This window comes from Adiantum capillus-veneris, chromosome 13 (genome assembly GCF_014529385.1).
Source record: "Adiantum capillus-veneris isolate H3 chromosome 13, ASM1452938v2, whole genome shotgun sequence".
Taxonomy (NCBI): domain Eukaryota; kingdom Viridiplantae; phylum Streptophyta; class Polypodiopsida; order Polypodiales; family Pteridaceae; genus Adiantum; species Adiantum capillus-veneris.
Window position 1 is genome coordinate 120,540,239 of NC_140943.1, and position 17,598 is coordinate 120,557,836.

General features: G+C 44.7%; 1 protein-coding gene across 3 annotated transcripts in view; it reads right to left on the minus strand.

Annotated features, from left to right (window-relative positions):
• Positions 1 to 17,056, minus strand: part of LOC147444767 (uncharacterized) — a 48,848-nt gene extending 31,792 nt beyond the window's left edge. Inside the window, exons 1-2 of one of the 3 annotated variants that reach the window (XM_086527297.1) lie at positions 16,699 to 17,056; positions 16,535 to 16,622 (exon numbers count right to left, since the gene is read on the minus strand). In XM_086527297.1, the coding sequence (XP_086383423.1) occupies positions 16,535 to 16,622; positions 16,699 to 16,778 (168 nt within the window). In that variant the 5' untranslated portion in view covers positions 16,779 to 17,056. The remainder of the gene's footprint in view (positions 1 to 16,534; positions 16,623 to 16,698) is intronic. The other 2 variants (XM_086527296.1, XM_086527299.1) reach the window with 2 other exon arrangements.
• Positions 17,057 to 17,598: the final 542 nt, after the last annotated feature.

Sequence of the window (17,598 nt, forward strand, 5' to 3'; positions counted from 1 at the left end):
AAAACTGGGTGCATTGCCTCGTATCCAGTTCCCTGTCCATTCAAGACAGCATGTGGGCTCTGAAAGGTGGCGGGCTGAACTAGTATAACCTGTGGAATAGGCGTTCTAACCACCTGTTCAAGCACGGGAGGAACCTGTTTTGGAGCCCCCGACTCCGCAACATGCGAGTGTTCCCTATCCTGCTGAGTCGCATGAAGTACTTAGGCTTGAGCCTCAACAAGCTCTGTACGCGATGTAGGTTGCCTATTTTGTTGTTGCACTGGTGGCGCTTGCAAGAACTTCATAAACCTTGGATTCTACACCAGTTGCGAAAAGACATTCATCGCGGCAACTAATTGAGTCATGAACGCATCATCCTCAAGTTGCCCAGTCATAAAGCCTTGTACTACTGGAGGGACATTCACATTAACAGGAGGTACAGTCTGACGTGGCCGTGAGCTCTCGTCAATCTCGAAGACCATAAGAACTTCCTGTCTGTTCTTCAAAGAGGAACCCTCTTCCATAATGCCCTTCCCTTTGTCTGCCATAAGGTAATCCCGCGTTCATGTACTCTGCGTCTTTACCCAAAACAACCAAGGCTCACTCTTTGAGGAAAAGGTGATTGATGTCCCGGCAACGGAACCTTGAAACCGGCCCGTAGGGCGATTGTAGCAGACTTGGACACTCCAAGTCAAGAATCAACCGCGACAGCACCAAATAACCACTTCAAAACAATTCACAGATCACAATAGATTTGCACTGACCCGGCGGAGTTCCGTGCCTAGAGATATTGGCCCCAAAGACTGGCGCCCCTTTCGGTATTTCTTTTTGTATTAATCAATCATCAAAGTACAAGAGAGCGGTTAGGGTTTCACTCTCAGACTCTGCATCCAGATGCTCTGAGAAGTGAGGCCCTCACCACTAATTTAAAGGTTACAAGGGATGCCCAAAAGCAGATCCCCAAAAGCTTTCAAAATCAAAAGCATCAGTTCTCTCTCTCTCTTAGAGAGTCTTTTCTCTTTTTTTATAAAAAAAAGCAAAAGCAAAATTCGCGTCGCTCATCATTTTCCAAAAAAAAAATAATAATAATAATAATCCGCCTCCGCGATTTCCGGAATTTAGGGTTTTTGGCAAAAATTAGGGTTTGCAAGAATTTTAGGGTTTCTGCTGTCCGCCACGTCATCACTTTGTGACATACCCCCCTCTTGAAAGCATTGTAATCGACCACGATTACGCCTGCAAAACCGACAAAAGCCATAAACCGTCTTAGCAGACACTGATTGTTAGTACCTACGTACTAGGAACACACATCTAGCACATGTACAAAATCGACAGTCACATCACACGACATCACAGGACATCACCAGACATCACAGGACATCACATGACATTCAACATTCATTCGGATCTTAGACCATGATTTATCGGCAATGTAGCTAGCAATCACATCTAGGTCCAATCGGGACCTCATCGATGTCCGATTGACTAACCCCTATTGCAACCATGTCTATTCGAGATCAATCAGACCAAAATGCTGCAGTCATTTCGGCTATCAGTTCATGCACTCACAAGAAGTCAAGAACAAATCAGTATCATAATCAGGAATTCCATTTCATAAAGTCATCCAGCAGAATACTGTCAGCTCTCAGTATCCCTGAAGCTCAAAGAGACATCAGTGACTTTAGTATCAAAATCGAGGCATCTGTTGACAAAGGAGTGGAGTGACTCCCCTCTTGTGCATCCCACTGCACTAGATCTCCGGCCAAGCTGAATTCTGGGTTCCGTTTGGAGTAGACTATGCTAAACCAAAACATCGAGGTAAAGTTTCACAATCCGAGGAGTATCTGCTAGGTCCTCCTCCTCCATCCACTTCGCATCAAATGCAGGAAAGTTCTTGAACTTAACCAAGAACCGCCTTCGGACTTTACCTTTCTTCATATCATTATGTGCCAAAATCTGTTCAGGAACAAGGATCTCCTCGTTTTCTTCCACTTTGGGTTGCTCATCAGGCTCCCCATCATCAGGCACATCACCCTTAACAGGGTTCAAGAGACTCACATGCAATGCATTGTGAATCCTCCAAGTATCTCGCAATTTCAATCGGAAGGAGACATCATTTATCTTGTCAGTAATCTGGAAAGGTCCGTAGTATCACATACTAAGCTTTGGAAAAAGCCTCTCCTTTCCCTGTTTCTTTCTTAGGCGTGTCTTCTCAAAAGTAAGAGCACCCAATCATCCTCCTTCAGTTTCCAGTCGCGACGATGGCGATCCGCTGCCTTTTTCTGTCGTTCTTGAGACTCCTGTAAAGTCTCGCGAACCTTGGTAAAAGCCGTATCCAAATCTCGCGAATATTCATCCGCTTCAAATTTCTAATCTTTCGTGCTCAGGAAGGATGGAACATTCGCAGCAGTTTCAACAATCTCTCATGGCGTCTTCCCCGTCGAAGAGTGTATCATGTTATTGTAGGCAAATTCCACCAAAGGTAAGTTCTTTTCCCATTGAGTCTTCTGACGCGAGATACAAGACTTCAATAAATCTAAAATCATTGAATTGGCAATCTCAAATTGCCCGTCAGTCTGCAAGTGGAACGATGACGAGAACTGCAACTACGTGCCAATGTTCTCCCAAATTGCCTTCCAAAACCAACTCATAAATCTGGGGTCTATGTCGGAGAGAATCGTCTCAGACGTGCCATGTAATCGGAAAATCATCGTGATCATTCTGTATTCTCGGGAGATTAAAAAAAATGAAATCCATTTCAATATTTTCCCAGGGGCGGGTGGGTATGGGTAAAGGCTGTAACAATCCCTGTGCCTTATGCCTGTCAAACTTGACCTTCTGGCATACCAAGCAACTGCGCACAAACTCTTCCACATCCTTCTTCAGTCTCCGCCAAAAGAAATCTCTCTCTACCCCTTTCATGGTGGTAGCAATGCCGCGGTGACCCGTAAAAGGTGGACAGTGGCAATCAGTCATAACCTTTTCCCTCAACAGCTGTGTAACGCACAACATAGTCTTTTTCATCAAGTAGCCTTCCCGAAGGGAGTATCCAGCTATTGTCTCCCCATCCCGTATCCGTGTGAAAATATCTGCAAAATCTGTATCTGTGGCACACTGATCGACCATATCCTCGAAGCTCCTATGATGTATCGCGGAAATAGCCAGAACCAACGGTTTCCGAGACAAAGCATCTGCCACCACATTCTTTTGTCCCTGCACATGGACAATCTTGAAGTGGAACTGTGACAAGATGTTTGCCCACCGCATCTGCTTTTCCGAAAGCTGTTTCTGTAACAAGAAGTAGCGCAAACTCTGATGGTCTGTAAAGACAATAAAATCCGCTTCGAGTAGGTAATGCCGCCACTGAGTAAGAGCATGGATAACCGCTAAAAGCTCTTTCTCATAAATCTGTGCTGTCATCTCCGACCTAGAGAACAAACGACTCTCGTAAGCTATGACATGGCCTTCTTGCATCAAGACCACACCCAGACTACAACCACAAGCATCACAAAATACTTCAAATGACTTCTGCAAGTCCGGCAAAGTCAAATCTGGTCCTGTAGTGAATTTCTCTTTCAATGTCTGAAAGGCAGTCACCTCTGTGGGTCCCCATGAAAAAGGTACTCCTTTCTGTGTCAAGGTATGCAAAGGGGAAGCAACCTCTGCAAACTTTCGTATGAACCGCCTGTAGTACGAACACAGTCCCAAGAAGCTTCTAACTTCATGGACATTCCTCAAATCGGGCCAATCACGGATAGTCTCTATCTTGGACGGGTCCATTCGCACTCCTGCTGCTGACACAATGTGTCCCAAAAAGTGTATCTCTAGTAGGAAAAATTCACTTTTCTTTGCATTAATCACTAACGTGTGATCTCGTAATGCCTGAAAGACTTGAAGCAGATGATCTCTGTGTTCTGCCTCATTCTTGGAGAAAACAATGATGTCGTCAAAGAAAGTGCCAACAAACAACCTGTACTCTCGAAAAATCCTGTTCATCATCCGGTTAAATGTCGCAGGAGCATTGGTTAAGCCAAAAGGCATCACCAAAAACTCAAATAACCCAAAAGTCGTCCGAAAAGCTGTCTTGTAGACATCTCTTGGTGCTATCCTAATCTGATGATATCCACTCTTCAAGTCAATCCTGCTAAAGCACGAGGATCCCTGTAACCTGTCGAGTATATCATCGATCCTAGGAATCGGAAAATCTGTTCTTGATGGTGATTTCGTTGAGAGTGCTATAATCGATGCACATTCTCCAAGATCCGTCTTTCTTCAAAACCAAAAACACTGGAGAGCAATACGGTGAAGTACTAGGCTGGACAAGACCCTTTTCCAAGAGGTCTTTCACTGAGTTCAAAATCTTTTCATTCTGTACTCGGCTCACACGATAAGGTGGCCGATTCGGTGGCGTGCTTCCAGATATCAGATCAATGGTATGATCTTCAAGCCCTCTCAAAAGCAATCGGCATGAGCGTGAAGAAAAAAAAAATCTTGGCGTTCTTTTCTTCAGGTCAAAACATATTCAACCTTTATCCATCATTCAGTTCTCCCAAAAGAATGAGTAAGAAAACTGAAGTTCATCAAGTACAATCTCTAAGCCCTTCATTTATCAAAGTCGCTTTCTCGGCCCGGTAGTCAACCACGGCGTAGTTCTTGTGGTACCAAGGGATCCCGAGTAGAACGTCACTCACGTGCCCTGAACACCCCTGTCATTGCAAACGAAGTTTGCCAATGCTCGGTGTAATGGCAACATCCCATCCGGGTGCCAGTCGAACTACCTCCGCCTGTGGCGCCAATCTGTCGGGCGTAGTTCCAAATCAAGCCGCCAATTCCAAGTGAAAAGAATTTTGCCTTGGCTCCTTCAAAAGAGCTTCCTGATCCTTCGCTTTGCCCCGAAAGCGGCAAAGTTTGTACTTTCATTCATTAGATTCGGTGCAGGTCCCACGCCATGTGGTACCAGTTCTGCTTTTCTATCTGCCTTTTCTGCCACATTCCTCAGCTGCTCTCGAACTCTCAGACCTGTCGTCGTCTTTATCATTCTGTTCTTTCTGTGCCTTATCAGGGCACTTTGCGGAAATATGTCCATGTTCCCTGCATCCAAAGCACTTCCCCTCTCTGATGAAGCGAGCTCTCTCCTCAGGAGTAAGCTTGGGTCGTGCATCCTTTTTTTTTTTTACTTTGGGTTGCTCTTTTTCATTCTACTTTCATTCCCAGAAGTCTGTTCGGCTCGTTGTGTCATGGCCTCATCTGTGGGGTAGGTCAGACTGCCAGAGTAAATTGCAAAGCCCCGCTTCGCATGACTCATCAACTCCTGAATAGAAGCTGACTTCTGTTCCAAGCAGTGGTCTCGGATCTCTGTAGGTAGACCCAAGGTAAACCGCTCAATCTGTTCTCTGAACGAGATCTTCTTAAATGAAGAGGCGGGTAGAAAAGAGCTCCAGAATCTTTCACAATAAGAATTCACTGTATCGCTCTTGGTCATCCGGAGATGGTTCCAAGCAGCTCGTATATCTCGCTCAAACTCTTGAGTCAACCAAGAAGAAATAAAAAGCCTCTTGAATTTCAGCCATGTAACTCGCACAGTCTTGCTTAATAGAAGCGTGGACCACCAAGTACGGGCATTCCCCTTAAAGTAAGAGGCAGCTCTCCGAATCTTGGAGTGCTCTAATAGCGTCCTCCCGCGAAAGCGATGTCAAACTGCTGTATAAAAGACAAAGCCTTCGAAGCATCTGAGTATCCTGAAAAGTATCAAACTTGATCGAGTGGCCACCTTCCTTAAACTCTCGGACTTTCTTGCTTTTATCTTCGAGAAAGTCATACTGGTTGGCTTTGTAAAAATTCTTCTTGTTCGCATAAAACTTTCCGTCATCGGAACCTGAGCTGTCTGTAGACGAGTCCTCAGTAGAACTGTGAGTCTCTGGGCGAGATTTAGCCTTCTTTGCCTTTCTCTTGCCCTTTCCAAAGCGTTGCTTCTTGCCTCGCTTTTTACCTTTTCTGTCTTCTTCGCTCGAATCCGAGGAGCTAGAAGAACTGTCAGAAGAAGAAGAAGAAGAACTGGGTAGGTCTTCAAACTTGACGCGCTTCTTCAATTTCTTTGCCTGTCAAATGTCGACCGACGACCCAAATATCCCGGGAAGTCAGTGCCTTTCTTCTGCTTTTTGCCGTGCTTTTTGGCTTTCTTTTGCGTGTCAAAAAGCTGAGCAATCCGTGCATCAACCACGTTCTCCAGTTCCTTCTCCGTATATTTCTTGGAGGCAGAAGGTTTCTTGAGAGCGGGTTTCGGGAGTGGTGTTGTGGTTCTCTGCCACTCCATCTGTACCTCTTCCAAAGAGGTCTGGTTCATATATTTTGCCATCTTCGGGTCCTTGGCAAAATTGAGCATCATCATTGTTGCATCGCTGATCAACTGGCGACGCTCTATCTCTCGCCGCTCCGCCTAAGTAGGACAAGGCGGGCCATACTCTCTGCCTGAATCTTCGTTGTGATCCCAGCCCGCATCTCCAGATGCAGAGGGAGTCGACTGATCATTGCCTGAAGCCATAGGTGCCGCTGAAAAAAAATTCGGAGATCGGATTTCCCGTAGAAGAGAAATCGGCCGTGCTCTGATACCACTGTAGCAGACTTGGACACTCCAAGTCAAGAATCAACCGCGACAGCACCAAATAACCACTTCAAAACAATTCACAGATCACAATAGATTTGCACTGGCCCGGCGGAGTTCCGTGCCTAGAGATATTGGCTCCAAAGACTGGCGCCCCTTTCGGTATTTCTTTTTGTATTAATCAATCATCAAAGTACAAGAGAGCGGTTAGGGTTTCACTCTCAGACTCTGCGTCCAGATGCTCTGAGAAGTGAGGCCCTCACCACTAATTTAAAGGTTACAAGGGATGCCCAAAAGCAGAGCCCCAAAAGCTTTCAAAATCAAAAGCATCAGTTCTCTCTCTCTCTTAGAGAGTCTTTTCTCTTTTTTTATAAAAAAAAGCAAAAGCAAAATTCGCGTAGCTCATCATTTTCCAAAAAAAATAATAATATTATTATTAAATTTTTTTTTAATAATCTGCCTCCGCGATTTCCGAAATTTAGGGTTTTTGGCAAAAATTAGGGTTTGCAGGAATTTTAGGGTTTCTGGCAGAAATTAGGGTTTCTGCTGTCCGCCACATCATCACTTTGTGACAGCGATAGGCTTTGGCTCTCACCCGAAATTCTTTACTTTAGACACACACACACAGAGAACGTGCAAAGGACACCTGCGACGGGAATTAACACTTAAGCACACACATCGCTCAGAAGCTAGAATGCCTCGAGCAGACGCCGACAACCTCTAGGCCCCAAAATTGGCGCCCCTTTTGGTATTTCTTTATTCTTTAGGAGGGTAAATTACAAAGAAGAGTCATGGGAATCCTTTATCTGTATCGAGCTAGATACCACCGGTTTTGGCCAAATTTCGGCAGCATAACAACCCCGAAACTTGCGCAAAACCAATTCCCCTGCTGGAACTCACTTCCACTCGCATAAACTTCTCTGATTCCTGCCCACAAACAGTAAATTCAGCACGCTGCATTTACTGGTTTTTGCCCTGTTTTCAGCCCCAAACAGTCTCCTAATTGTCCTCTGCCAGTGGGGCACTATTCCCAATGGTTCTGGCGTCCGTATGGCTGAAAAACAGTCAATTTACAGCGCATACACAGCATTGAAAACGCGCCTGTACGGTGAGGTTATGACCCTCACCGGTGCCTGCTTTGGAGTAGCAGCTAGCTACCCCTGTTCCTGCTCAAGGAGGCTCTTGCCTCAGCAGCTGTACATTAGTCAAATGAAGAGCCCTCTTGTGGGGCATCACATAACTGCACGTAGGGGGGGGAGAGAGCAGTGTGTAGTGTGCAGGGCATCACTCCTAGCACCACACTGTACATGAGAGGGAAAGAAAGCACTCCATAGCTCTTAACCTTTGACAAAATGCAAAGTGAGGCCTCTCTCAGCTTAAATTTCAGCGCCCATTTTTCTGAATGAGGCAAAGTGCATGAAATTTTGCCACTTGGCACGATTACAAGCTTTTGCCCGTTTCGGGGTTGCTGCCTAAACATATCCCGACTGGTTGCGCAATTGACTTCGCGGCAGAGTTGTAAAATGTTCCCCTGGTAATATCAAAGGTAATGACGCAAACACATTTCACGGCGCAAAATAGCAGTTCCCTAATTTTTAGGAGATGCTTCCGTTGGGCTCCCACTGGTCATCTGACCATCTATCCTCATTGGGACCGCATCCAAAAGTGCAATGTGGCCCAACTGTCGGATACTATCTGTTGGTGATCCCACCTTAACTTTATGCCTTTATTGTTAGGTGCAGTGGAATGATTGTTTGCGCTTTGCTCAAGATGAGTGCTCCGAACTGTGCTCAAGGTTCCTTTTAGTTCTTATGGAAGGGAGAGCCTTCCGTTCTTAATGACAAAGTGCTATGATCACAAACAAAGTGCATGCACACTGTGCGTGCAAGTGTATGAGACTAAGAGAGAGAGAGAAGAAAGATACGACACCCGAGAGTTTGTAAAACCCTCCTCCGAAGGTCCCACTCTCGTCGGCGAGAGTGGTCTACTTATTGATTGCACAAAGCGGTACAATGACGATGCAATGGATTGATGCAACCTGGGACTATGCCGATGACGACGACGGTGATGACGACGACGACTTTAGGGCTGAAATCTGTGGTCTTCTACCTGCTGAAAATCTGCTAATCTTTGGGCTGTTTTGGGTGGCTGAAAATTTTTGGCTGCGTTTTCATGGGCTAAAAATGGAGATCTTTTGCAATCATTTAGGGCTGAATCTGCTGCTTCTAATGCTTGCTGAAAACGCTGCTCCTCTGCTGCGATTGTGGCTGAAAACCAAAAACGCTAAGCACCTGCTGTAGCGTTAGTAAAACGCTGAGGTGATCTGGGATTGCCGGCGATGTTCAAGGCTGAAAACGCCAGGGAATAGCGAGGAGGTGATTGCGATCCAAAACGCTAGGATATGTGAGGTCTTGACGGTGAAGAAAACACAAACGCCAGGGATCTGATGGAGTTCTTGCTGAGAAGGTGCCTGTTGAGCGGGAGCTCTTGTTGCCTCTTCTGCCATTTAATGCTGGCTTGGGTTTGCTTATATACAAACTTAGCAAAATTGCCCTACCTACTTTTGTTGGAAAGTCACTTAAAAATAGTAAGTGAAAAATACCAAAAATAGGGAAAATAGGCTAAATGCACTGGAAAATTCCCCTGATGGAATCTGATGGATTCTGAAGGGAATATTGATGATCATGCTGTGTGCAACCAAAGGATATGCATCTACACTAAGTGACTGGGCATGCACGGTCTACGAATAGACTCACAAAAGTGCCAGATCACTTCTAATCTAGACTGACTGAACCCTGATCATGTTGTAGCTTGTCCACGGACACATAGGGTTGGATGTGTCACGTGACATCCCCTCCTTTTCAAAGTGAGGTACTGGTACCAAACTCTATGGCGTCGAGGGAGACCGCCAAGAGCATCCGGAATCCTGGAAGGGACTCTTCGCCGGCCCACTCTGATGTGTAGGTTGTGTGGTACTTGAACTTCATAAAGGTCTGCAACGCTTGCTTCTTTGGGCCGCGCCGAAAGCGACACAAAGTCTTTTGTAGTTCCTTCGATGGTTCAACTTCGTTTAGAGTCCTGCTTCTTTCTTCTTCAAGAATCTCCATGGCCGAAAATTCCTGAAACCACTTCCAACACAAAAACATGAACATACCTATTCCATGTAAAGTGAGTGGAAAAAATCGTGTCTTCCTCAAAGACTGTGCATGCAATCTAGATGAACAAATAGACGGAGTGCCAAACCGTTCATCCCATACACGCAAACAATGAGATCCAATCTTTCTTTCCTGATCTAAATCAATCAAATGTGGCAATTCATAATGGAAATGCCTATGCTTGATGCTCATACATTCATGTGCTCTTTCTGCAACTGTGTCATGCCAAGGAAGACATGGAATGTGACTTTCTTACTTGCATACTTCTTAGCTTTTCATGAAAAATCCACATACATTCGTGCTCATTCATGATGGAAACGTGCTCAACGTACAATATGTCATACCTAGGACAAGTAATCACATAAAGACATCGACTAAAATACAGGAAAAGATCACGAATGAAACACTCAATCACTGCGTACGAACTAATCATGCGAACACATAATACTTACTGTGAAGGTTCTTGAGATCTAGGCTCGAGAGCCAAGATCGGTTCTTCCTGAATGGTCGAATCGTCCTAGGGGGGTTTCTTTGGACCTCGACTCGAAAGCCAAGATCGATTCTTCGTGATTGATCGAATCTACAACGAGGTTAGCTTCGCTAGAAAAAGCATCCACTAACACATCATCCTTGTGAACAATCACATCATCTTCATGCAACTCATCATGCTTGTGAGAAATCACATCTTGATCATGCAAATCATCATGCTTGTCAGTGTCATCCAAATCATCATGCTCATCACTTCATTCAAATTATCATCATGCTTCACACAATCATGCAAATCCTGTGGATCATGCTTTGGAGAAGAAGAGACTGAGAGAGTCTCCTTTTCCTAATTCTCTTGCATCTGTGCCTTAACTTGAGAAAAGAGTCGAAGAACTCTTGCATTCTTGTTTTGTTCTTGCGAGCAAAACTTTCTTCTCTTTCTTTGTTCTCGCGATCAAATATTGCTGCTCTTTCTTTGTTCTCACGATCAAATTTTGCTTCTCTTGCTTTGGCTTCCAAGCGTGCTTGCTCGCTCTCACGCGCTATGGCTGCCATTCGTTCTTGGTACTAATGCTCGAGGGCTGCGATTCATGCTTCGCTTTCTAACTTCCTATCCATCGTCCTCTTGTCGAAAGCCTCCATAGGAGTTAGTGCAATCCTTGTCGTAGATGTGGAAGGGGGAGGGTTGGAAAAGTCTCTTGGTGGAGAAAACTCTTCGTCGCCTCTCTCATGCTCATCACTTCCAAACGAAGTATCCACTCCGCTTCGAGTGATGACCATTCTGAAGTCGTGGATTCTTGTGGGTTCTTGGGGTCTTGGACCCTCTTGGTTCTTAAGTTCACGAGGAACTTGGGTTCTTGCGGATCTTGGGTTCTTAAGTTCACGAGGAACTTGGGTTCTTGGGTTCTTGAGTTCTTGAGGTCTTCTTTCGCTTGCAAACCGCGTTGGAGAAGGATCTTCTCTTCACCCGAGTTCTCCTCTTTTCCGCGGGCGCACCCCTTGGCGGCCTTGTGCTCACACCAAGGTTGCTTTTTCCGACCTCATGTCGATTGGCCGGCGGCTAAGTGCACGGTCCGCGCTCTCAATGAGTGAAAAGAGACACAAGGGGACAAGCCCTTCTTTCTTGGGATTCCTGTCACTCTTCAACAAACACGATTAGGAATCGACACGCCCAAGCGAACTTGGGTTCGTGCGACCGCAATAAGCAAAAAAAATGCTTGTGATTCTTGTGGTTCTTTCCTTGAGTGATACAGAACACTGCCAAAGCTCTGATACCAATGTTAGGTGCAGCGGAATGATTGTTTGCGCTTTGCTCAAGATGAGTGCTCCGAACTGTGTCAAGGTTCCTTTTAGTTCTTATGGAAGGGAGAGCCTTCCGTTCTTAATGAGAAAGTGCTATGATCACAAACAAAGTGCATGGACACTATGCGTGCAAGTGTATGAGACTGAGAGAAAGAGAGAAGAGAGATACGACACCCGAGAGTTTGTAAAACCCTCCTCCGAAGGCCTCACTCTCGTCGGCGAGAGTGGTCTACTTATTGATTGCACAAAGTGGTATAATGACGATGCCATGGACTGATGCAACCTGGGACTATGCCGATGACGACGACGGTGATGACGACGACGACTTTAGGGCTGAAATCTGTGGTCTTCTAACTGCTGAAAATCTGCTAATCTTTGGGCTGTTTTGGGTGGCTGAAAATGACTGTTTTGGCTGCGTTTTCATGGGCTGAAAATGGAGATCTTCTGCAATCATTTAGGGCTGAATCTGCTGCTTCTAATGCTTGCTGAAAACGCTGCTCCTCTGCTGCAATTGTGGCTGAAAACCAAAACGCTGGGCATCTACTGTAGCGTTAGTAAAACGCTGAGGTGATCTGGGGTTGCCGGCGATGTTCAGGGCTGAGAACGCTAGGGAATAGCGAGGAGGTGATGGCGATCCAAAATGCTAGGATATGTGAGGTCTTGACGGTGAAGAAAACACAAACGCCAGGGATCTGCTGGGGTTCTTGCTGAGAAGGTGCCTATTGAGCGGGAGCTCCTGTTGCCTCTTCTGCCATTTAGAGCTAACTTGGGTTTGCTTATATACAAACTTAGCAAAATTGCCCTACCTACTTTTGCACTTAAAAATAATAAGTGAAAAATACCAAAAATAGGGAAAATAGGCTAAATGCACTGGAAAATTCCCCTGATGGATTCTGAAGGGAATATTGATTATCATGCTGTGTGCAACCAGAGGATATGCATCTACACTAAGTGACTAGGCATGCACGGTCTACGAATAGACTCACAAAAGTGCCAGATCACTTCTAATCTAAACTGACTGAACCCTGATCATGTTGTAGCTTGTCCACGGGCACATAGGGTTGGATGTGTCACGTGACATTTATTGAGTTCACTTCCTAGTATCCACCAACTTGCTAAGTGCTACGTGAGGAACTACATGATCTTGGTCTGAGCCTAGACATCCTCTTACTATACGAATTCCAGTGCCGACCACTTCCCGTCTGCAGGTGAAACTACCGTTCACATTGGCCATACAATGTCCGATCGTTTGCTACTTCAAAAAGAGGGTCTCAAAATTTAAACAAAAATCATTGGAAAGAAACCCACTAAGGTTAGCAGTTGCCACGTCCTCGTGACATAGTTAACAGCTGCCATGTCCTCGTGACAGTTGCCAAAGCAAGTACTTGCTTTATTACTTGCACAAATGCTGATACAATGATGCTAGATGTTGAGATGCTAATGGGTACTTGATACAAATGCTTGGTATTGCTAAGATCCCTACATTGACCTAGGCAGGAACCAGGCCCAAACGCAAGGGGTGCTAGATGTTGGGGTACTACGTCGACGACAACGACAATGAGGGATACTTGTGATGCAGTGTTGTTGAGGAGCTAATGGGTAATGTTGGAGATACTTGGTACTACAATGAAGGCTTGGTACTTGAGAAGCTAAGCGTTGGGTACTGCGGCTACTTGGTGTTGGATACTGCGGGTACTTAATACTTGGTACTGCGGGGTACTTTGGGTACGAAGGTACTTGGGTGCTATGGACATGGAGGTTCTGATGATCCCTACCATAGGCTAGGCAAGAGCCAAGCCAAAACACAAGGGGTGCTAGATGTTGGGGTACTACGTCGACGACGACGACGACGACTACGTGCACGACGATGAGGGGTGCTTGTGTTGCGGTGTTGTTGAAGTGCTAACGGGTACTACTAGAGATGCTTGGTACTACGACGACGACGATGGAAAAAACGGGGTTGTGGGCTCATCTGCTATCGTCGAGAACGACGATGGCTGAAAAACTGAAAACGTTGGTCCTGCTGGCTGATCTGAAAACGTTGCTGATCTGCAAGGGCTGATCACTGAATTCAGGGTGTTTAGGGCTAAAAAACACTCATGGGAGAGGCCGAGGAAAAACGCCAAGGCTGGTTGAAAACATTGATGGCTGTTGGGTACTGCTGAGAAGAGGAGGCTGTCAATCCCACTTCATCTTCTGCCTCTTTTGTCTTCTCTCGCGCCCATAGGGCTTCTTTTACAGGTCTCTTAGCCATTTGTCCTACCTACTTTTAATAAATGTCATGTCAAAGTCACTTATTAATAAATGACTTAAGTGACTGTTCATATGCCTATATGCTAAGTGACTTAATTGTGCAAATGAGAATATGCAACTATGACCGGCCTGGACATGCACGTCTTGCTAGAGGCTCACAATTGCCAATCTAGGTCATAAGCTAAGACTGACGCTAGACTGTAGCAGAAGCTTGTCTACGTGGCATGAAACGGTCCGTAGGGAGGTAGACTTTAGCTTTCACCCGATCATTACTCTGTCTAACTTTACGACACAAAGGAACTTCACTGATAAGCCTATGACTGGAATTTAACACTTCAAACAAACCACACCTTGGCACCTAGAGCGCTCCCAAGCAGACAATGACACCGTGTTGGCCCCAAAGACTGGTGTCCCTTTCGGTATTTCTTTATTCTTATTACACTTAGAGAAAAACCAGTAAACTTCTACAAGCTGTCCCGCTTTTATCGAGCTGAAATTCCCCTACTCTTCATGCGATTTTGGTAGCATAACCACAGTAGAAGTCTCCACGGACAAAATCCCAAGTAAACAGTGACTTTCCACGCACTTTAGAAGACTTTGCAAAACTTGGCAAGAAATTACAGCACGCTGAAATCTCTGTTTTCCGCCTCCAATTTGCACCAAAACAACTGTTCGGTGATTCCCTAGCTTCCCCAAAGCTCCTGGGACCTGTAGGCATCAAAACTAGCCAAAACCCTAAACCTGCAAAAAATTACAGCAAGCTGTAATTCTCTATTTTGTGCTCCGATTCGCGTGCCGATCACTTTTGTGGGTAGCCCTCAAGCTCCCACACCTGTCAAGTGTCCATTTGACTCCCTTTGGTTTAATTTCCTAGTACCCACTAACTTACAAGTCTTGCCGAGGGGCCTAAATGACTTTGAATTGAGCCTAGACAACCTTTTACTACTCGAATTTCAGTGCCAACTAGCCCGACCATCTCGTGACGACCTGCCCTTCTTGACTGGGGTGAAACTCGGCCAACGGCCGTTTCACATTGGCCATGCAATGTTCGGGCATTTGTGATTTTAACAAGATGCGTACAGGCTCAAAAGGGTGCCAGAACATTTCCTAGGCTGTCCTAAAACCTAGAAATAGGAGTTAGCTTGTCCACATGCACATAGGGTTAGATGTGCACATGACACAATGAAACAGCCAATGTACCTTTCAATAAACGACTTTTATCAAGACTTGAGAGTGAACTTGCTTTAGACCTTTTCCTCTCATGCAAAAATCAAGTAAGCAAAAACGCACTTCTTCATTTCCTTCTTAATAGAAAATAGCCAATCTTGAAATAATCTTGGACCAAGTGGATCCAAAAATGCCATAGCATACCCAAGATAATGTCACATCCTTCGATAGGGGCCATCAGAAAATGATTCTCAATCCTTGTACTCGCCAATCCGAAGATTGAGTTGTCCTTGCACAAGAGTTGCATTGGTAGTCAATGCAAATCTAGATGTGATCGAATTGCCTAGATGATCCGGTGTAAGGCACGATGCTCTACACTATCAAGAGAGAGAAGGTGGTTGTAGATCCAGGATCATAAAGGATTGGTACTCAATGAGATCCCTAAGCCCTTAAGAAGTTGACGCTTCCCTTTATCCATTTCCGTATTCCCTTGCACATCACGAATATACATATACCTTATGAAAAACAAAGGCTTGGAGACATCCCTCCATCCAATGTAATTGTCAAGCTTGACATCTTTGTCATAAGATTTGAATACTTGCATCTTGCAATGATGCTTGCAGTTGCCCTTCTTAAACTTGGGCTTCTCTTTAGAGTTAGGTAAAGAAGTAGTAGATGCTTTCCTCTTAAAAGACAGTTTAGATATTGTATGAGAAGTATTACTCACGAGCCACGTAAACATGTGATATTCCTCATGAAGGGCTCATGGTCTACTTCAAGATTCTAGTCTCTCAGATTCTACCATTAATAAGCATGTTTCAACTTGTCATGTGAATCGCAAGTTCACAGCATGGGAATTATGCTTTGATGTTGCAAGTGGCTGAGCAATATACTCTACAGGAGGCAATGTCTCACTCTCATTAGAGAGAGGCTATCATAGCCGAGATGTCTTCTATTGAAGACAATGATACTTGGGAGGTCCATCCCACAAGAAGACAATTGGAGTGACGTGAGTATTCAAAGTTTAGACAAGTACAAGGCTCGTCTATTAGAGTTTTGGAGGTCATCTTCTAGGTTCTCGTCCAAATCTAGTGAGTGAGGGCTTCTTTGTGGCTCTCTACTAGTGTCTAGGGGGTATTGAGAGAGGTTGGACCTGACTGGTAGCACACTTGGGGGGGAGGGGAACGCCCCCACTTTGACAAATTGTGTAGAGCTTGTACTCTCTTGTATGCAAAGTTTGCGCCATAGGGCCTCTCTCTCTCTCTCTCTCTCTCTCTCTCTCTCTCTCTCTCTCTCTCTCTCTCTCTCTCGCACACACACACACACATTAAAACGTTTATACCTATCAAATTTTAATTATGGCAATTGGTCTATCATCATTCGTGTCATTTTTAAAGTGATACACGTATATCACTTTCACTTTGAAACTTCTCCTTTATCAATTATTCCCTTGAACTTAAACCTTAAGTCTCCATTTTCTTTTACAAGAAGCCCTAGGACACCTAGCCCTCAACTCGGAGCCTTGGTGCCTAGAATGACATGATACATATTTCTGGCCTCTTTCTGAAATCAAAAGGAGCTAGAATCATACCTTAGCCTTCAGGCGTGCCTCAACCTGGATACGCAAGACATCGCGACGTCTCGCAAATCTTTTTACGAGCTTGTATCTTTCTAGCAGCCTGGAACAAGGATCAGACTCATATTAGCACAATACAATACAACCTGGAAAAAACACAAATTTGCAGAGGTCGCAACCTAGAATTGATGCACGCAGCACATGCAGCTGGGCGGTTGACATTTTCACATATGCCACATGGGCACACTCTTCTAGCCATGAAACCTCAAAAGCTTCGCGTTACTTGTGATTGATCATCTATCTCTCTCTCTCTCTCTCTCTCTCTCTCTCTCTCTCTCTCTGGTTTGGCAATCGAGGTTCAGACTGCCGGGAAGAGGGCGAATCGCAGAGCTGGCAGCAAATCGTTCGTTGAAGAGAAGAGGAGCGACCGAGCATGGGCGGTCTTCCCCCCGGACGAAAGCTGCTTCTCACCAGCGCTTTTCAGCGGAAAACACAGCCAGATTCGATCTTGAAACCTCCCAGTGCGCTGAAGGCATCGCAAACGATCTCGACACAACCAATTTTGAGACTATTTCAAAATAAACCCTTAATAAATAACGTACTTTTTTTGCCTGTCCCAAAGGGGTGAGGTCTTAGTGATGCCTTCTCTTTTTGCTAATGAAAAAGTGAGATAATTTTTTAAAATGGACTATTTTTTATTTTTTAAAAGAAGCTTTAGAGAAGTGTTGGGTTACACATACTTTCAATGTTTTCAGTGATGATTGAAACTTACCTTAAATGTTATTTTGTTTTTAAAGTATTAAATGTATATTTTTATTTTTTCATTTCACTTCCTCACATGGCTTGATTTCTCTTGCGTTCTATTCTTTTATAATGATAAAGTGAAGCTTCATCTTGCATAATTCTAGTAAGTTCTACACACACACACACATATATATACACACATACACATATATAATAAAAAAACTCATTTACATATATAATATAAGTAAATATATTATATATGTATAATAAAATGATCAAGTGAAGCTTCACCTTGCATAATTCTAATAAGTTCTATATATACATACACACACACA